The following is a 20,253-nucleotide window of genomic DNA, read 5'->3' as shown; positions in this document are numbered from 1 at the left end:
TTGGTTTTGTTCTACTGTGGGGCCTGGGCTGCATGTTCAGCCTGGCCCGAAAGCTAACAAAAGGAATAGGTGGCATCCATCAAAAGGAAGTCACCCTGGCAGTATATCACACTACACCAACTTACACAGGCTCTTTTGCATAACAAATGGCTGCACAGTAGCATTCAAAGTGCTTTTTGAATACCAATGAGCAGCATGGAGTACCCTCCTCTCCAAAGGAGCACGGTTCCTCATTTGGCACAAAAAGAGTCACAGTCAATGAAGCTGTAGAAACCCTTTGCTCTGAGAGTGCCCCATTCCTCCTGGACACAGCCACCCCACCCTAAAGTGACAGGAGAGGGGAGGCCCTGCACAGGCACACTGGCTGCAACAGGCACTCTCTTTTGCTGGCTAGCTGGGGACAGAGCTGCCTCTCTCTGTTATGAATAGACTAAGACAGCTGGAGCCCACCCAAAGTAAATCCAACATTAGAGAGCAGATAAATGGGAAGGATTTAAAAGTGCCCTCTTAACTTGAGTTGAACTGGTTGTGAAATCAGAGCCACTCTGGCACCAGTCCAGTCACCCAGGAAAACCACAAGCTCAAGCTTTTGCCACTGCACAAGTGGTGACCCATTTTGGTTCTCTTCCCTTGCACTGTTTCGTGTTTTTTCTTTTAAAAAAGAGGTGTGTTAGTTGCACAGCCCAGAGGATCTTCTCCCGAGCAACTGCACATACATCTTGAAGAGCCTTGTCCTCTGAACAGGATTACAGTGCTGTGACAGGCACTGCAACCATCCTACCATCCGAGCTGTGCAAGAAACCCCAGTTTCTCCTCCTTCTGGAGACAAATGGTCCTACTGAGAGATGACAGATGCTAAGGACTGCTCCGTATGAGATACCCTTAAAAAATGCTCCCTGTTTTATGCTACCATAATTGTAATAAGGCCAGGGTATAATAATGGGCATCTGTTGCTGGTGTGGACTGTTGAAGATGGGGCTAACGACCTATGTTAGGAGCTAGAGAGCTCAGGTGGCCCAAAGCCACCCCAGTCCTCCACTCCCCGTGGCAGTAAAGCTCACAAGACTGGCATCACCCCACTGCTTTTGAAAGGGCAGATCTTGTGTGCGCACATCAGGCGCACACTCCCGAAGATGCAGCCTCCTCAAGGAGCATGTGCTGCACCTCAGGAGTGCTTCTTCCAGAGAAGAAAAAGTGTGGGAAGAAAAAGTGTGGCAACTGGGCACTGCGTCACACTGACCTGAGAATATGGTTATGTTTTTAAATCATTGTGACTACAAGGCTCTGGGTAATCGCAGCAGTGTAACAAGCTGTATGAACAGGGCCTAAGCCTCCCATTTTGTGTCTTCTCCAGCCACTACCTCCCACACAAAACGATATAAAACACCCCTGACTACCTCCTGGGTACCAAAGAGGCGAGGCAGCCAAGAGCCCCATCACGGAATGTGTGATCGAATCCCTCTCTGGCTGTAGAACTAAGCCTGTTTTGCCCCACAGGTGTCAGCAAGCACTCCCCTTGCCAGCACACCAGTGTGGCAGGGCCGTGGTCAGAAGCAGCCGGGCTGGGAGCCCTGGCACTCACCGTGGAGCCGACTGGTGCTGCTTGCTCTTCCTGGCGGAGGCAGCGGCAGGCGGCTGGCGCATGACGTGAGCGACGCCCACGTTGACGGGCTGGGCGGCGGGCAGGGCCACGTGGCTGGCCAGCAGCGTGGGCTGCTGCATGATGGGGTTGTAGTGGCTGCCGTGGGCGTGCGTGTTCCTGCACAGCGGGGACACAGGCACACGGTGAGATTGCAACCGGCGGCTGCTCAGCAGGCTCCTCCACACAGCCTCCCACCACCCTTCACTGAGGTGCCCTCTCCTCCAGGGACTGTTGGGTTCCCAGCCTTCCCAGGACGGAATGTTTTCCCCAGGAAACAGACTGAAGGAGTGGTGTGGACACAGCATTCCACTCCAAGGGCATGGAGCAGAGAAGTCTCCCACAGCTGTCAGACAGTGGTGTCACAGGCTGCCGCCCTTCTCCCCTCAGCCCTGCAGCCTAGCAAGACCCCAGCCTTCATGGCTCCTCCAGCACCTGTGGGTACTTCAGGGCTCCTCCAAGCCTCCCCAGTTTACCTCCAGTCTGCCAGCGGTTGGGTGCCTGCCATGGACTCCGGGATGACGGTCGCATGCTGGACAGAAGTGTGGGTGGCCACCCCGGTCAGCTGCTGCCAGGCAGGAGGGAGCAGGATCTGCTGAGTGCCACTGGGCCATGCTTGCTGTCAGACAGAGGAACAGCAATTCCTTAGCAAAAGGCATCGAGCACTGAACATGAGCGATGGTCCACACTCAGCTGGGGACTCTAATAGTGATCATGGTCATACTACACAGCTCTTACCACCTTTCAGTCACAGAAGACAAACACTGTCAGGAAACCACGGTATAAGGAGGAATAGATACAAATATAGAGAATGCAAAGGAGGGGGCAAAAAAACCCTTGCCATACAAAGCAGCAGCTCTGTTTTAGGTTAAACAGGGAATGGAAGGGATCAAAACTTGCTGGCATTTCTAACCGAACATCAAATTTTTTAGCACCTTCTAATTTTGACTCTCCAGACCAGCTGGACACTATGGCTCCATTGTTCATTTCCCCTTTCTACAGCCAGCTTACTTTCTCAAGTAATGCACGGCTACACATTGCATACCTGTCCTCTCCATGTGTTCTCCAACTTTTCCCCCCTCTTAGTGGATGGAAAATCTCTGCCCTTTGAGTTGAGCCATCATTCTGCTATGCAATCACCCCTCCAGCTGTGCTGCCACAGGCATGACTCAGGTTATCCTGCTCCAGTGACTCCACACAAGTCAGATGATTGTTTTTTGGACATGGGAAACTTTCTTAGGTACGTGCTGCCTGAATGTGGCTCTGTCAGCTTTTTGCTGCTGGGCTGAGGAACTCAGGGGTACCAACTACAGCCCACCTTAGTCCCAACCTGCACTACTGTACTGGACTTATGTTATCTCACTGCTCTAAGGAGGCTGAATTTGAGGGGAGGCTTCTTCCAGGCATGCATTTATCCCCTTCCCCACCCTCACAAAGATCGTGTTAACTGTCTCCATGATTCCCTCCTATCCCCCAGTAACGCAAACCCCAAAACAATCCACCCTGCAAAAAACCATTTTTTCCCAATTCTACTCCTAAGTTTGATCATCTTGTAACTTTTTGTGTTGCTGAGTTACATGAAAAGGCTGCTATAGTGAGGCCTCTTGGCCACATCTGCAAAGGATGGAGAGTCACAAGGCTCCTGAGAGCCCTTTGTCTAGGGAGCCACAGCCGTGGACTGGTGATGCTTGGAGCAGGTAAAAGGATGAGGCAAAGGCACAAAAAGATCAGGGAGGAAAAAAACCTTCTTATTATTCTCTTTTCTTTTTTTACCTCAGCTTTGCTTTAAAAGAGGAGACTGAACTACTGTTGAAGTCAATCCCAGGGGACTACCTGGATTTACTTGCACACAGAACTGCTTCCTCCCTTTTCAGGAAGGGAATGGAACAAATCTAAGCTCCTTGTCCGACTGCAGTGCATAAATTTAGATGCAGTGTCAGGGCCTAGGCACAAATTCCTCACTTATTAGGTAAGGACCACTGAATCATTTAATCTGCAGATAAGACTTGTCTAGGCTGATCCACCAGCACTGTGCGCTGTGCTTACACACAGAAGGCTTGTCCTGGCAGCTGCAGCCTGTTCCCAGTCAGTGCATTACTATGAAATTTTGGTGGGGTGGTGAAGCAATGCTCTGGCCCTTGTCCTCAGGAGCTGGTGGGTCCCCTGGAGGGACCAAGATTGTACTCCAGACATAGAGCAGGAACAACTCATGGAATAACTTTTTGAAAGCCAGGGGCAGGACTTCTGTAGGAAGTGTTGTTGGGAAGGAGTTAAAAGGAGAGAAAATCAAGAATCCGGGTGTTATTCAAGGGCAGGGGACAGTTATGGGTCACACCATGGAAGCCTGCTGAAAAACTGTGCAGCTTTGCCTCTTTTGAGACATGAAGCTGCAGTGAACTGTGAGTGAAAACAGGATCAGTCTCCTTTCACTGGTCTCTGTGCATAGAATACGTGGACCACACTTGCCTGAGAGGATAAAAAGAGACCCAGAGAAGTTACAAACAAGTTACTTTAGCCACTGACCCTGCATCTTGCAGGCTGCTTGCTCTGCCTTGCTCCATGCCACAGGCTGTAGACACACAGCTGCCAGATATGATACTCAAGCTCTGTCAGTGCCTCCTGCCCTGGATCCCTCTGTCCCTCATCTGGGACATCTGGTCCTGTACAAAATGCACAGGGAACTGGATGCCAGCTGCACTGGGATGCAGTAGGGCTTTACCAGCCACGGGCCTTCTGAGGAGTGCAAACACAGAAACCTGTGCCATGTGCTGGGCACGTGGGGAGAAAGCCTGACAGCACTCCACAGTTCTGGGAGCACAAGGAGCAGCACCATGCCTCATCAGTGGGACAAATAAATCAGGGGACAGACAGAAGTGGGCTCTGGAGGCGCTGCACTCTCTGCTGGGGCCAGTCCCTCTCGCAGTTGCATGGCTGAAGAGCATTAGATAAGCAGCTGTGCATGAGAGGATCAGCTCTCTGCTGGGAGACAGACACACAGCCTCCAAGATCAGATGTGACTACAATGCATCACAAAGAAACTGTGTTTTTCCATTCAGGAAACTGGAATTGGGTACAGATTTGTTTATCAGACCAGCTGCTCAGCCCGACCCGAGCGAGGCCCATGGACACCAGATGCCACCAGCATCAATCAGAGCACCCTGCCATCAGAGACAGCTCGCATTTCTCACCGAGCAAACAGCAACAGGCACATCTCCTCTCCTTTATTACATCAAAAATTAGAAGTCTGTGCAAGTGAGGAGTGTTTCTCAGAATGAGCCAGAATTCCCCTCTGGAAGTGACAGTGAATGAAATGTCAGTAGCAAGTATGAAATGGGATGCCCATGAAACAGGTGTTCATATGGCAGAGGCAGCACTGAAATTGGTAACCTGTGGGCAGGAGGGTGCTCAGGAGGAGTTTTACTACCAAACATTCTTCACTTGCATAGAGCCAGCAAAGCCACCACAAGAGGAAAGAAGGAGCAGGAGGTACTGAGATCTTTCAGGATCCTGCTGTCTTTGAGATGGTTCAGATCTAGCCCTCACCCCTTCAAGCCCCAAAGGACAGCACACCACAGGAGGCCTGGCAGAATGGTGTGGGCATGTAAAGTTAGCTCTGTGACCTCCTTCACTCACTGCCCTGGCTGACTTCTTGCACAAGCAAGAGGAGCCGGCCACTGAGCCTGCCCAGACTGCTCCTTGCTTTGCCATGGCTTTTGTTTCCCTGCCTCTTAGACTCTTCTTTCCCCCCAAACAAGGGAAGTGGCCCATGTCAGTTGTTACAACAGGCTGCAGCCGAGATCGGTTTGATGTTTCAGACAGCTCTCTGACATAGGCTCTGCTAATTGGGAAGGGGCAGGGCTGATGGAAATCACACAGGCTGCAAGTTGCATTTTGATCTGTCTTTACCAGGTAAGTGTGACTGGCAGCTGGCAAAGGAAGGCAAGAGCACCAGCAGTGCAACACACAGGTGTAAACCCTGAAGTCTGCTGGTTCCTGACTGCATATGAATGTGCTGGCATGGCAGATCAGACAAGCCTGAGACAGAGACGTGCCTTTGTAACTAGCTGGCCATCTTTTCCAGCTTGCACAACTTAGTTTTAATTATACTAGGTGTTTTTTTTTCCTTAGCTGGTATCAGGAGAGGTACTACTGTGCCAGCTCAAAAACAGTTGAGGCAGATTCACTGAAGCCTGCACAAGGAGGAATGAACTGCTCCTCTGGTTTGAGGAGCTGGGGTACCTCTTGAGGATGTGCATGTAATCAGTAATACCCATTCCTGTTGTTTTTTTTTTTTTTTTTTAGGAGGAACCATGCTTTTCCTGTGAGAACATTTCAGAGAATTTTGCCAATAAGAACTGCTGACAAGGAGAGCTCCTTGAGTGTGGGGCCCTTGCCTCTGCCTCCTACATCTCTCTCATACCTCATGAGCAGAGGTGCTCATAAAACAGAATGGTGAAAACTTAAAGCATGAAATGCATTTATCAGCAGCATGCCATTCACCAGTGCAACTCCTGGCTGCAAACTACCCCCAAGATTTTGAGTCCAGGAGGATGAAGGAGGTTATTATAGGTTCCTTCTCAGCAGAGGCCTGACATTGCTTTCCCTGAGGCTTTCCCGCTGTTTTCAGTTGAAAAGCAGAAAGAAAAAGGCTTTTTCCAGTGGCTTTTGCAACTCTGACATAGTCTTTGAGCTGAACAATGAGCCGGGGGAGATTCTGACATTTCAGAGAAAGCTGCAGACCCATATACAGTTGCCCAAGTCTCCAAACTGCACCACAGAAGGCCCTCAGAGAAAGCTTCTCTCCTCAGCCTCCAAGAGCTAAACAACACAGTAAATACCTGCTGAGCTTGGTGCCTTTAGAATTCCTTACCTGTGCGAGGAGTCCTGGCTGGATCTGAAGAGGCTGGGCCCCAGGAGCCTGGGTGACAATGGGGACGGCGTTCTCCATCCGGACCGAGTACCCAGCGTGCTTCGAAGGGGACGCTTGTAACCCTGTTCCACCAGCACAGAAGGGACAGCATGAGCCACCAGCAGCACTGCCAGGAACAGGGGCTGGCTCTCAGAGGAGCCTAAAGGCACTCTGGTGCTGGTGTCCACTTAAATGGCAGTGCTCAGTCCCTCTGAATAATCAGCTATTAGAGTGCCACCTGTTCCACCCTGGCCCAAAGACGTCCATCAAATGCTCACAAGCATGATACAGGTATAAGGGTGCAGAAAAGACATTTCCAAAGGCAATAAGGGATTAGCTGAGTTTGTATTTTAGGGTACCTCAGGTGCATGGGAAATATTGCAATACAATATCCACAAGCAGAAAAGGAAAAGAGGGGAGTGAATGGCTTCTCTTCCCCATTTTCTCTGGTTTAACAAGAAGAAATGGTCTTTATCAGCCCAAACCCATTGTTATATATGAGAATGCTCTCTTTACACCAAAGTGGGATGGGAATCCAGAACTCCATACTCCCTTAGCCTTGATGGGGACAGATGATTTTCTCTAGCACAGTTTCTTGGGACTCATATTTGAGAGGCCCTAGCATGCCCCAAACTCTAATCACTGCTGGCTGAGCCCCACATTAGCCTAAGGAAAGCCATGAGCTGGAGGAAACTTCCCTCTCCAGCACCTCAGTGCATGGCACAGCCTGTGCTGCCTCCTCTACTTTGGAGCCTTCTCAAAGCAGCAAGCTGAGGATGGTCACTTATATACTCTACTTCTGAAGTCAAACCCTTGAGATGCATTTTAACTACACTGAAGAGGTCTAGCTAAACTTGTTCAAAAGAGCTTTGATCATCTTGCAGAACATTTAACAAGTGCCTGGAGGCTAATGCACAGACAGGCTTGTAGATATGAAGAGCAGAAGTTGCACCAGCTGAACTGAGGTCTATTTAGACCACTTCCTACAGACACTTGGCAAGTTTTCCCAAATTGCTACAGAATTTAAAGTTAACAGAAGGACAAGTGGTTAAAACTGAGCATCTCCCAAGTTGTCTGACAATAGTTCCTACCACTAGTATACACAGGCAGAGCTGTTTGCAGCAGGGCTGGAGCTGAGGGAACTGTCCTCATAAATGGTCATGGCATCTGTTATGGGGGAGAACCCTCATATCCACCAGCACCATGCTCCCTGCTGCATTACCCTCCCAAGCTCCCGTTTTAGCAGTGGAATCACTGAGAAGTAACAGTATGACCCATTACTCACATACATACGTACTGATTTTACTGGTACTGTGTTGGAAAGCTTTCAAAGTATGGCAGAAGACCCTTAAACTTTGTTCAGGGCAAAGAATGACAAGGGAGCCCCCAGCCCCTTCTCAGTATCAGCTGCCTCCAAATCAGGATGTCAGAGGTGCCTGCAAGATCCTCTGCCAACACAACAACAACAACCTCGCTGCTCTGATTTACTGGGCCAGCCCTTCTTTCTGCCATATGACCTGCACTGAGGAAACTCATTTCCAGAAGAGCTGGACAAAGCAGCAGACCTGGTGAGCAGGTGAAGCAGCAGAAGGCCTGGTGAGGCTGTCACTTACCTTGGAAGCCTGGTGGGCAGACGATGAGGGCTTGCTGTAAGGGGTCTGGCCGGGCACAGATCTGCGCTGTTCCCGTCTGCAGGGGCATGCTCCGCTGGGCCACCGCAGCCATGGACGCCGCTGAGGGCTGGTAGAGTGCAGATTGGTAATTTAGTATGGAGACCTCGGGGTTGGCTAAGGAAATAGTGGCACTGGAGGAGGTGGGAGCCAGGTTGGTGGTCTAAAGGAATGACGGGAATTAAAACAAAAAACAAACAAAAAAATGAGGGAGATGGGTAGGCTGGAAGAAGCAAAATCCAAAAAAATAATGAAGTAAATAGTGTAAGATAAAATAAAAACCAAACCAAAACAGCAAACAAGGGGTAGAACAGGACACTGAGGAGGAAAGAGATAAGGGCAGTGCTGGGGGAAGGATCACAATCTGCCCAAGTGTGCCACTGCTGTAGCATGCCATGGGACCTCCAGCAATCCTGCCCAGAGACACAGCACATCCCCTACAGCAGAACTGCAGCCCCATTTCTCTCCCAGCTGCCTCTGATTTGCAGCATGAGGAAGATGGGCTCAGAAAATGTTGCTATCCACAAATCACACTGTTCACTAGTCATGTACATAGCTCTAGAAGCTACTCACATTCCTTAGGTAAAATAGACTCAGCACCTCCATGCCTCTTAAATCTCATCCTGAGAGGGAAAATCCATTCTGGCCTTTCCCCTTAGATACCTTGTATCTAAGATGATGCCCCTTGAATTATGTTTGGAATTTGAAGTAATCTGAAGGCATAAAAGGAGGTAATGCTAATACTTGCAAAGTCCAAACTTCGCTCAAATTGTCTTTAAAATCTCTTAGAGCAGAAACTCTATTTGGGGATATTTCAAAGCCAAGAAAATCAGCCCAGAGTTCTGCAAAAATCTATAAATCTGAAGACTTTTTTTTTTTTGGACTGAGTCTAACAGTTGCAGGCAACTAAAGAGCTCTGCCACTACTCCAAATATATGTTCTTAGCATGCATGCCTACGGAGCCAGACACTACCAGACCAGAGCCCATCCTTCCCCTTTGTCCAAACATGCCAGCAACACTGCTGGAGCTAGGTTAGACAACACTTTCTGATGGTGCATGTAGGAACCCAGGAGGAGGCTCTGATTAAGGTGCAGGAGAGAGCAGACCAAGCATTTTGCACTGCACTGATTGCCACTGGACCTATACTGAACTGCCACAGCCATGAAGGATGTGACAACAAAATATTTCCTCCTTCTCCTCATCTCCTCTCAGTGCAGGGGCTGTGAAGTGCAATCTGCTCCCCTGTGCAACACACCGAGCAGCAACCACAGCAGCTCCCATACTCATCGTCTCAGAAGCCATAACTGCAAGGAGGCAATCCCCAGATATTTTGCAGAGGCAGGAAACAAAAGAAAGCCAAGACAAGTGGCATGCTGAAGAGAATTGTGAAAGGCTTAGACCTTGTTCAAATTAAAACACCCTTCCTGGAAATATTTCTGCCAATTCTTCTAGGAACATTGGGCATATTGGCTCTGCTCAGAACACGCATCCCTTATGAGAATTCAGAAATGACCATGGATCTCCCCAGCCAACAGCTGATCTTAATGTCAAGAGAAATGCGAGGAAATGAAAGCAAGTCTGCCTTTCCTACAGGTAACTGTGGTACAAGCAGGGTTTCTGCCCTGCAGCTGGGGCCTAGGGGAGCACGTAGCATGCATTTCTTTAGTCAGAATCTCAGAAACAGCCTAGAAAGGGAACTGGTGTTTGTAACTAATACCTTCTCACACCAAGTCATGACCTATCTCTGTCTGTGCCTGTCTGAATTGTTTCAAAAGACCTTCTGTGATCACATGTATCAAGACCTGAGTCAAGAAGTCTGGTTTTCTCAACGACACAGGAGCATCCTGCACATCTACATAGACTGCTTTAGCTCCCTTGCTTTCCAAACACCATTTCCACAATGCCACCTGCAATCTCAAGAGTGAATCTTGAGCAGCCTGTTCCCAAAAGGCTTCAAAGCAGCAGCTACTTCTTGAGCTAGAGTGCTCTCCCTGGAGAGTTTCCTTTCACTGCTGTAATACAGTACCACAGCAAACAACTTAGCCTGTCAGTCACATAAATTTTGTTAATGCAGCACCCCCCAACACTGGGGCAAGTAAAACTAATACAAAGCATGATTATAAAGCCATAGCCCACCAAACTGGAGTGCAATGTGTTCACAGTGGGGGCACATGGTCCCCACATCAACTATGGTCCCTGGAGTAAAAGCAATGAGAGATAAGAATAAATATTATCGCTAAACTCTTCTTTCCTGTTAATCAGTTACAGTGCTGTGTCTGCATGGTTTAAATTCATTTTACTTCAATGCCAATTTGAAGAAGAGCTGTAAGATCACAAATACTTCTGCCTGACCCAGGGAGTGAAGTACTGCTTGCTGCATTAAGGGACTAATGAGCTTTTCCCCATAGCAACCTCCCAAGTAAGCAGGATTTATCACCCCAACAACAACATAAACAACGAGGGCAACATTTCACCGTCACACAAAATGTCACAAGATTACTGCTTGCCTGAAGAAAAGAGAATGAGGAGAAGAACAGAGGAAGGAGAGTAGAAAGGCACCATCTCTTGGCAGGCATGTTAAATGGGATGCTACTTTGCTTTTCATCTTCTAGGCCCTCCTGACATAAATGTTTCAAGCACTGGCTGCTTGTGATTGATGCCCTCACCTGGTTGTGGACTGTGTTGAGCTGGTTGTTAAAAGTCATGGTCAGGTTGGTCGATGTACTTGGGGCTACGTGGGTGATGAATGGTGTCTTGCTCTGGTTCACCGTGTCGTACATATTCACCCGCCGCTTGCAAATCTCCATGTTCTGGAAGCAGGACTTGACACTGCGCAGGGAAAGGGGGGCAAGGAAGGCACAGAAAAATCAGCCAAGCGACTCACACAGGTTACAGTTCATCTCAGTGACCCTGCAACAGGTCTCCACGGCAGGTGTAGCACTTTCCAGGCTCTTTATGCCCTTTGCTATTTTATGCGGGTCTCTCTTAACTGGTGAGAGCCAGATTAACACTGCACTGAAGAAGGCCAAGATAGAGCAGCTGCCCTGGGACTCCTGGGTGCTCCCACGGGTCTCTGCACTGCAATACAAGTCACAAAAGCAAGCAAATTGGTTGCTCTTTAGGGGACAGGGAAGAAATACAAAGTGGCTATATTAAAAGACTGAAAGAGACTGAGAGTAAGTAAGAAAGAAACTTTTTTTTTCCTGATGATGGAGCTTGAGAGGAAAAGAAAACTCATGCTTTTTGCCTCAGTGTAAGCAGAAGATAGCCTTACGTGCCTTTTGCAAGGAAGAATTTTACTGTTCTTGATCACTGAGACCCCTTAAAAATGTCATCCTTGCTCCTTTTAAGTAGTTGCTCACCAAGAGCTGAGTCCAGCTAAGCAGTTAAAACATTGCCCCTGTATGGCTAAACGCCTGTGCAGATGGTTATCTTGAAGCATGACATCTCCTCTAGCAGTCAATGGGACAATTAATATAAAAAAGTTATTCCAAAGCAAATTCCTCAATGCCCCGAGGGAATCTGGTTCTGAGGTTATCTCACACTGAGAACTGGATCTCTGGGGGAATTATTACAGCTTCTTCCTCTACACTGGCTTTCCCTTAAATGTTATTGATATAGCAATGGAAATTTTGAGAAGTATCCTATTTTGTGCCCCAGTAAAGGAGATTAAATACTCTTTACATTTCTAGAGCACAGTAGGCATCTGGTAGATTAAACTGTCCATATTTCATTAATTAGAATACCAAAGCACACAGAGGTTAAGAGACAATAACACAGTGAACCTGGGCAACACTGTATTTTTAGTACAATCTCACTTTTGATATCTGAAAACCAATATAGGTTTTCCACAATTCTTCCACAATAACTGTTTTTACAAATGTGACCTCAAAGTCTGAAACACAATCTCAGAAAGTACAAAGGCATTTATTTTATTTCCATTATCCCAACATGGAGAAATTCCAAGCAGTGAAAATTAGCTGTACGCTGACTGTTTTGTAATGAGCTAAACTGTTGGAGGTAGGGGGCATATCCTCACATCACTTCTAAGAAACAGTGTCCCTTCAAAAGTAACAACCTTATATGATCCCTAAGGTTGATGAAGAGGACCTAGATCTTTTTATCCCTGTCTTGTCTCTTACTCAAATGATCACCTCTCTTATCCTACAAGTAATATCTTGGTGGATCTGGGCCATAAACAACCTGCAGACAAGCCAGGCTCAGGACACTGTGCACAGCTGCCAATTATGTGCATTCACTTCCAGAACTATACCTGTTGGTCCCAGAACATCCAGCAAAATCAAACACTTATCAAATAAATACAGAAGGCTATTGGATCACTTCTTTTCAGTCAAGTATGAATATAATTCTCCCTGCACAAAGAAGAAAGCACTGGGAGGAGTATAGGTTCTGTACATGGTGAATAGTGTGCGTCACCAAATGGTTTTATCTAACAAGATGTAAGCTCTACAAATGCAATACCAAGTTCCCTGGCTTTACTTTAAAAAAAAGGTGGGAGAAAAGTCCAGCAGGGACAAAGCAAAATAGACAGAAAGTTTGAGGAGTACTCAGCAATTTAAGAGCCAGGAAGTTAAATATGCAAAATGGGAAGCTAAACTCTCTTTGCTGTCTGCTTGTAAGAAAGCAGAACAGCCCCTCTTGCACTGCTCGAACTTGCAGCCTCTCTGAAAAGGGCCACAGCAGACATTCCTTCCAGAAGCTACAGCGTCCATATATTCTCACTTCTTTTGCTGCCCAATTTATTTCCAAGAGAGATTATAGCTCCCTGCATCTTTCAAGGCTTTGAAGTTTCTATTCTCCAAAGCACAAGTAATCCCAGACAAAAGCTCCATCCACTTGCCATGCTGGTTACAGCTTATTGCTCTCTTTGCCAGTCACCGTTTCCAGCGTGGAGGGGCTTGCGGGGTTACACACCCAGCTGGCACACACTTGGTATTCAGAGACGTGATGCTGAATTCTTTATTTGGCTAAAATTCTCACTGCTGTTGGCCCCAATGATATTTTCAATCTTTCTGGGGCTTTGCCTGAGCAGCCACAAGTGAGCACTTCAAAAATGAAGATGTGGTTACGGACTGTTGCGTTAGTGGAAAGATTTCTGACGGCAATGCATTAGGTCACGAATCTCTCCTATCTTACACAATCAGTTGTTGCACAGTCAGAAGGACTGTTGCAAATTAAAAGACTTTTGTCGATGATGCTCACTCAGTATTTTTGCTGACATCTTTTATTCATGAATTTTTTTTATATGAAACTTTACTTTTTTCCTGTTTAGCACAATCATGCTCCATCTTGTTTTCATTTATCACTTACTATCTATTTGTAGGTAACAATGCTCAAAGATGGCTGTGCAGGCTAAGTCTGGGTCTACACAGATCTTGCACCCACTACCTTCTGGTAAGCAGATGCTCTTATCTTGTGATAAAAGTAACAAAAAGGCAGCTACAGCTCCTTCAAGGGGGAAAGCTACCTTAAACAAACTCAAAATACTGCAGCCACCCATACAGGCAGGGGAGCTGACACAGTTACCTGTTGCTCTGCAGCTCTTCAAGCAGCCCCCTTAAATTTTATACCTGAGCTCCTGACAGCCTTTTAAACACTCATGCAAATAGCACCCAATGAAAGTACAGCACTGTGCCAATAATTGTTCTCCTGTCAAGGGGAAGGGACAGCCTGTGAAAGCACCTGAACTGCCAAGTGCTGTAAAGCAGGATGTTCAAAGCTAAGTGTCCTGAATGCTTTGTAAAACTCCCACTATGTGTCTACCTTCTCTACTTACACCTGAGAAGCCTGTCCCTATGTGAACTGGACATGAGCAATGGGCTGGGGACAGGCATCCTGCATTTCAGGCTGCTGTGCTCTGTGGTGCAGCCTTAGGAGAAGGGCAGTCAGGCTCAAAGATGAGACTTCTCATCTCCATCAGGCAGTGGAGGCTGTCCTCATTCTACATGTGTCAGACGAGGTCAGAACATGGTATTTAAGGTGACAACAACCAAGCTGAAAATTGAACTCCTCGTCCTGGTGCTTATGCCTGTAAAACAGCTTGCTGCAGAACAGCTCTTCTCTTAAAAAGCAAACAGCCCCAAGCTGACTCCTGGTATGAACGAAGGTTCTGGGAGGAAGGGTCTGCTCCCCACAGCAGATAAGGTTGATTACTCCAGTAACAATCAGGACTATATTACTTTGAAATAGACTGATACTTTCAGCACTAATTGCATAATTTCTCCTGCATTTTAATGCAAAAATATGTAATTACTGAATATTTACATAATTAATGTAGCACACACTGCAGCGTTTTAAATGCCAAGCACCTACAACACAATTCTTGCAACCTTGAGTTGACAATCATCTTTTTCTTTTAAACAGGATAAGATTAAAACTCAGGGATTAAACATCTTAACAAAACCCCTCAGATACACTTGGTCTCCACCACAGCCAGCTCTCCTTTTCACCCCTCAATTCAAAACCCAAGGGGAACAAAAGCCACGTACTGTGTGCTGTGAGGGAAGTCGAGCAAGTGTGTCATGGTGACAAAAGGGTGGCTCAGAGTTTCAATGGGGGTTATCCTCTTATCCGCGTCTATCGTCAACATCTTCTTCAACAGATCTATGAACTCCCGCCGGTCTGCCTTTTCCACCAACATATCGCTGCCCTCCAAATCCGTCGTCATGTTCACCTAAAGGAGAAGGGACAGGAGTGAGTGCCGAAGGGGAAGAGCAGATGGTCACTGTGTTCACTCCTCGTTGGAGCACACGCCCTGCCAGCCTCCCTGTCTAAAGGAGGGGCTGCTGAAGAGCCACGCCAGACTCCGTGGTGGCCACTTATCTGGCTTGGGCATGTCACAGCTCCAGACAGACTGTTATGTGCCCAGCTCGCCTGGGTCAGTGGCTAATGAAACACTTAGTCACTCTCCACTGAAGATGAACAGCTTCCATGTGGTAGCAGGCAAGCTCTGATAATCACAGTATTTATCATATACTGTGCCATCAGATACTTATCTGTGTGTCGTATGAGCAAAAAATATATAATATACATAAAAATTGTCAGTAGGTTTATGAGAAACATCCAATTCATGTATCAGGTGCCAGGAAATAAAGACTTGTTATATTATTTCATTAATTATCCAGTCTCCTCAGATTCCAGTCCTCCATTCCTGCATGCTCACATGTTTTACTTGCTACAATGTCTAGACCTTGCTAGCACAAACTCCAGTTTGGTGCTAGTGTTGGGCCAGTTTTGCACAGTGGTTTGTCAGCACAAACTCCTGTCACAGGAGTAGTTATGCTGGGATTAGCTCTCACAAGGACATGAAACTGACACAGGGAATTAGTACTTCCCATTCTTCCCCCAGCCAGCCATGTTTTACAGTGAGCACACTCTTCTGTGGCCATGGTGAATATTTCCACTGTCATCCTTTAACAAATGGAAATACTAAAGCACAGAGAAAGCAAGTGACCTGCCAGCAGTCATACAGAAGAGCACTGGAGAGACAAGAGAAGATGCAGGATTTCAACACTCAGGGACGTGCCTTAGCCACTTTCCAAGGCTGCTTTACTACAGCACACATACCCCTGTGTGCAGTCACTCCTACAAAGCAGCACGTAACAGCAAATTTGGTTGGCATAATCCTGGTATTTTTCAGGAGCTGGCCCCAGAATAGGAAACACAGAGAACTTCCATAATTCCCTTTTGTTAGTGTTGCTGGAAAGCATGTGAACAGTCTTGCTAGTTACTCACCAATGCTCTTACCTGTGCCATATCATCCAAACAGTTGAAAATATACTTTCTTGCTTCCTTTGACTTAATCCCCGTCTCTGCCTCATGATCATCTGGTGTCTGCTCAAAACAGGACACAGGCATTGACCAACACTGCCGGGCAACCAGCTGCAGATTATGTGCCACTTCCCACATGTGCCTCATCCTGTCCTCATTCAGGGACCATCACGCCTCTCTTGCCTGACCAGACACCATTTACACCATCTCCACCACAGTTATGTGACATCTTCTATGTCACAAGGTGATTGATCTCTTCTGTTTCACTTCTGAGGGTCCTCCCAACTATGGTGGGTCTCTTACATCCACCCTGGTGTTGAGGTACAGCATCCCATCCCAGCCAGAAGCCCCCTGGCCTCTCTCCTTGGGGACAGCATGCAGCCAAACCCACTGGCACAGGACACTCAGGGCTCACCTGCTTCACTGGAGGTTTGGACTGCAGAATTAAAATGCTTGCCTTTTTTTTCCCCCCCACAATGAGTTAGATATCAGAGCAAAGTCTGCCCACTACACACCAAATCACTGACTACTTAGAGGGAGATTTCCAGGTCAACTCTGGACTGAAATTTCCTACATCACAATGCCAAGCAGGTGTATTATAGGCTCCAAATTTTGGGGATGGCAGTTTTACCTCGGGCAGTACCCACCCCTATGTGTGTGCTGCACTGCAAAAAGCAGAAACTTAGGCTCTGAGGTGACCTGAGAGTCTCCTCACTTCCAACCAACAACTCCAAGGTAAAAGAAACAAGAGAATGTCCTCCTACCTTCAGCCTCCACAAGGGATATGGTGAGTCTGTATCCCTGTTGAAAAACCTCGTCGTCTTTGTCCCTGCACTTAACAAATACTCTGCTGGTAAGCCCTGCGTCTGTGAAATGTAGCGAATCTGCAAGAGAAGGACGAGAGGTCACTGTTCATCCTGTGGAGATCTCTGGAGGTCTTCCTTGAAGGAGTTCAGGAGGCATTTGAACCAACGGAACAGACAAAAAAAGAAGATGTAGCATGTAGAGAAACTTTGCGTTGAAAAACTCAGTGCAAGGAATGAGAGGAAGAGAATATCTGAATGGAATCCCCTCCATTTATCGCATACATCACTGGGAACTCACCCTTAGAGTGCATTCCCACAAGGCCTAAGGATGAAAAGAAGAAAGTTCCTAAATTTTTTTAAGTTCGAAGAGAAGGACCCACACAGTGATTACAATGGGATGTCTCAACACTCTGCACCCTCTCCTCTCTAGGAAGTCATTTCAGCAATTTGATATTTTCTCTCTAACTTCTGCCATTTTTCTTCCACCTGAGCACACAGCATGGCCTAGGAGCAGTCTGAAGTTCCTAACAGAGGATTATGAAGTGACTGCCTTTGAACTAAGGTGAAATATACACTCAAACCAACTGACACCCTCATGGTATGGAAAGTACTTGTCTCTACTGATTACATGATGTTATTTGAGTTGCATCCACAAGCATGACCTCATTGGCACCCACACAGCTAAAAGATACTCTATTTGTGTTTCCAGGATCTCAAACTTTTATTTATTTATAAAGGAGAAAGAGCCTGTGATTACACAATTAAAGACCAATGTCACACATGCTGGAAGTACCACACAAAACCTTAACTTTGGCACCTCCTGTCTCCTGCATGGCTTCATTCTGCAAAATTGCTGCAAACTCTGCAAAACTACTAAAAGCAGTCACCTACTCTCGAAAATTCTAGGGAAGAATGGAAAGTGTTTTTGAGAGAAGAAACAGAGAGGGATATAAACATTAAACACATAAAGACATAAAAAGCAGCCGTGCTTTCAATCACTTCCAAGCACTCAGGCTCTGGTTCCCTGTGCATGGCTTGCTCAGCTCTGCAGCTCCTCAGGTCCATCAGAGCTCACCCACCTCAGAGGCACCTGGATCCTGCCTGCACCCAGTGCCAGTGCTGCAGCCAGCAGCCAGGATCAGCCCCTATCCCTTTCCCAGCTCCCCAGGAGCCCTGGTCACACTTTACCAGAGGAAGCTTTGTGCTGGGCAGTTAAGCTGGCCAGTAAGGTATGGTGATTTCTTTTCCAGCTGTGTGTTTTATGGCTTTTGGGGTGCAACGGGGAAGAGAAAGAAATCTACTTTTCATGCTTGGTATGTGACTTTCAAACGCCTGTAAGTTTCTCAGCTACATTTGATTTCCTTCAGAGTCACTAATAGCCCTGCTCCTTGCTGCAAGTTATTTCCCCTGCCAAATTTTACCTTTAGAGCTCTGATTAAAAAAAATACTGGTTTCAAAAGAAAAGTCATGAAAACATTTCAGTATGTGAAAAACTTATTTTCCTGCCTCCTTTTTTTTTTTTTACTTTTTTAAAAATTTATTTCCTAAAAGAAAAAAGACCCTTTTCAGGCTGCATTTTCAGACAGCTAAGATCAGCCTGAATACTATGGGAATGCAAAGTATTCTACAGCCCTGGCTCTAGCTGCCGCTGCATTATCGGTTTTAGGACTACAAAAAGGGCATGAAAGCCTATAGGGAGAAAAGGGACGACAGCTTATATTAACTGGAAACCTACATCAATGCCAACGTTCTCCTTCTTGTCATTGCTTTTAATATGCACTCTCATAAAAGGGGTTATGAAATGCAGCTGAGTTCATGCAGTTTCTTCTAACAAATAAGGCTTTATACTGCACTTGCTGTTACAGCAGAGAGCGGCTGCCTGCTCTGCTCAGTGAGGAGGGACATGTACGGAGCTCTCCAGTCAATGGCAGCATTGACTCCTGATTGAGATTTCACTCAGGCAGTCAGGTCTTAAAAGCCAGTGCACCAAGCTGCACACTGGTTACCTGGAACAAATACCCAGGTGCATAATGACAGTGTTGACTTGGGAGAGCAAGAAATACAGATGCATCATTAGCCAAAGTGAAAAAGTTGGCATCTGCTCACTCTGACAGGAGAGGGGAAAAAGATGTGTGCACTTACCAGCACCCAGGGCAATATCCACACCCACCTGATCGTACTCTGAAGCTCCTGGGTACAAGGGCCAGCCCAAGAACAGCTCTGCAATGACACATCCCAATGACCACATATCGATTGCTTCACAAAAGGGTAAACCGAGGATGATTTCAGGGGCTCTGCAAAGAAAGAGGTCAGAAAACATCAGCAAGGGGAGCAGAGCTGCTCAGCTGGCGTTGGGCAGCTGGTGCCATTGTGACACTCACAGAGCTGCCATCAACAAGTGTCACTGCTCTGACAGAGCTGAGGCACTCACTGGTCACTGGCACGGTGCCTGCTAACCAAACATCAGTCAGTGAATATTTAGCCTTACAGAAGAGTACTGTGGCCATATAGAGCCAAGAGACAGCCTTATATCTGGCAGCATTTTGTAAAGGAGGGAACTACCACTGCTTTCATCCAGCAAGTGGGAATACAATGGCACCCAATCAAGGCCCCCACTTGAGGCTCTCAGGCCCAGCTCGCTGTCCTGTGGAGAACTGTGCAGATCCCCTGCAGTGAAGCATCCTCTGTTCACACAGCTCCGTGGGTTCACAAACAGCCAGACATTAAATAATCATTACAGAACTGGTATAAAAGGATTACTGACTTTTTAAACAAATGGCTGTAACAATAAAACAAAGAAATAATGTAATTAGATCTATTAGACCTAAGCCTTTTCCCTGGGAGGAAGTAGCCAAGAAGCCTTCCTTTCCCAGTCTGTCCCAGGCACCTGATTAGATTTCTTTTTCCCTTCCAGCCCAAAAAGCCAAAATGCAGCAGCTCTCTGGCTATGCATTTATTGTCAGCTCCAGGAGCACCTTTGCTCCCTCCTCTTCCAAGGGGAATCTGTCCCACTGCCTTGGGGTGGTTGGAATCCTTCTTCACTGATGCTGAAAAGGTCTGCAGGATGAGGTTAGATGAACTTGCTCAACTCTCAGTGACCATGGTGAGGTGAGATGAGTCCTGACCTATGTGCCCCAAACGTTCTGCATTTCAAAAACTTCTGTGTGAAAGAACCAAAACTATTTTCCAAATACTGAAAACCTTACGCACACAAACACCTTCCTTACTTATCCCACCTCTGCCTAATGTCCACATGCAGTTATATGACACAGTTCCTATTTATACAAGGATCTCTCCCTAAAGCTTCTCTCCTGTTCTTGCAATGCTTCTAAAGCCCCAGCTTCTAGTGTCATGGGATGTACAGCAGGAAAAATAACTTACTCACCCATACTCCTCTAACTATAAAGAAAGAAAAAGCAGAAGACAGATAAAATAAA

At 46.9% G+C, this 20,253-nt stretch overlaps 1 protein-coding gene across 2 annotated transcripts in view; it reads right to left on the bottom strand.

Moving 5' to 3' along the window:
• HIPK2 (homeodomain interacting protein kinase 2) overlaps positions 1–20,253 on the bottom strand; it is a 137,741-nt gene that overhangs the window by 26,421 nt on the left and 91,067 nt on the right. Inside the window, exons 3-11 of one of the 2 annotated variants that reach the window (XM_059845874.1) lie at positions 18,987–19,110; positions 16,775–16,894; positions 15,987–16,073; positions 14,729–14,913; positions 10,886–11,048; positions 8,162–8,381; positions 6,510–6,631; positions 2,116–2,258; positions 1,583–1,759 (exon numbers count right to left, since the gene is read on the bottom strand). In XM_059845874.1, coding sequence (XP_059701857.1) covers positions 1,583–1,759; positions 2,116–2,258; positions 6,510–6,631; positions 8,162–8,381; positions 10,886–11,048; positions 14,729–14,913; positions 15,987–16,073; positions 16,775–16,894; positions 18,987–19,110 — 1,341 coding nt within the window. The remainder of the gene's footprint in view (positions 1–1,582; positions 1,760–2,115; positions 2,259–6,509; positions 6,632–8,161; positions 8,382–10,885; positions 11,049–14,728; positions 14,914–15,986; positions 16,074–16,774; positions 16,895–18,986; positions 19,111–20,253) is intronic. The other variant, XM_059845875.1, reaches the window with a different exon arrangement.

The sequence above is a fragment of the Haemorhous mexicanus genome, chromosome 5, assembly GCF_027477595.1.
Source record: "Haemorhous mexicanus isolate bHaeMex1 chromosome 5, bHaeMex1.pri, whole genome shotgun sequence".
NCBI lineage: Eukaryota > Metazoa > Chordata > Aves > Passeriformes > Fringillidae > Haemorhous > Haemorhous mexicanus.
Note: the sequence above shows the minus strand (reverse complement) of the source record. Positions and strands in the feature narration are given on the sequence as shown.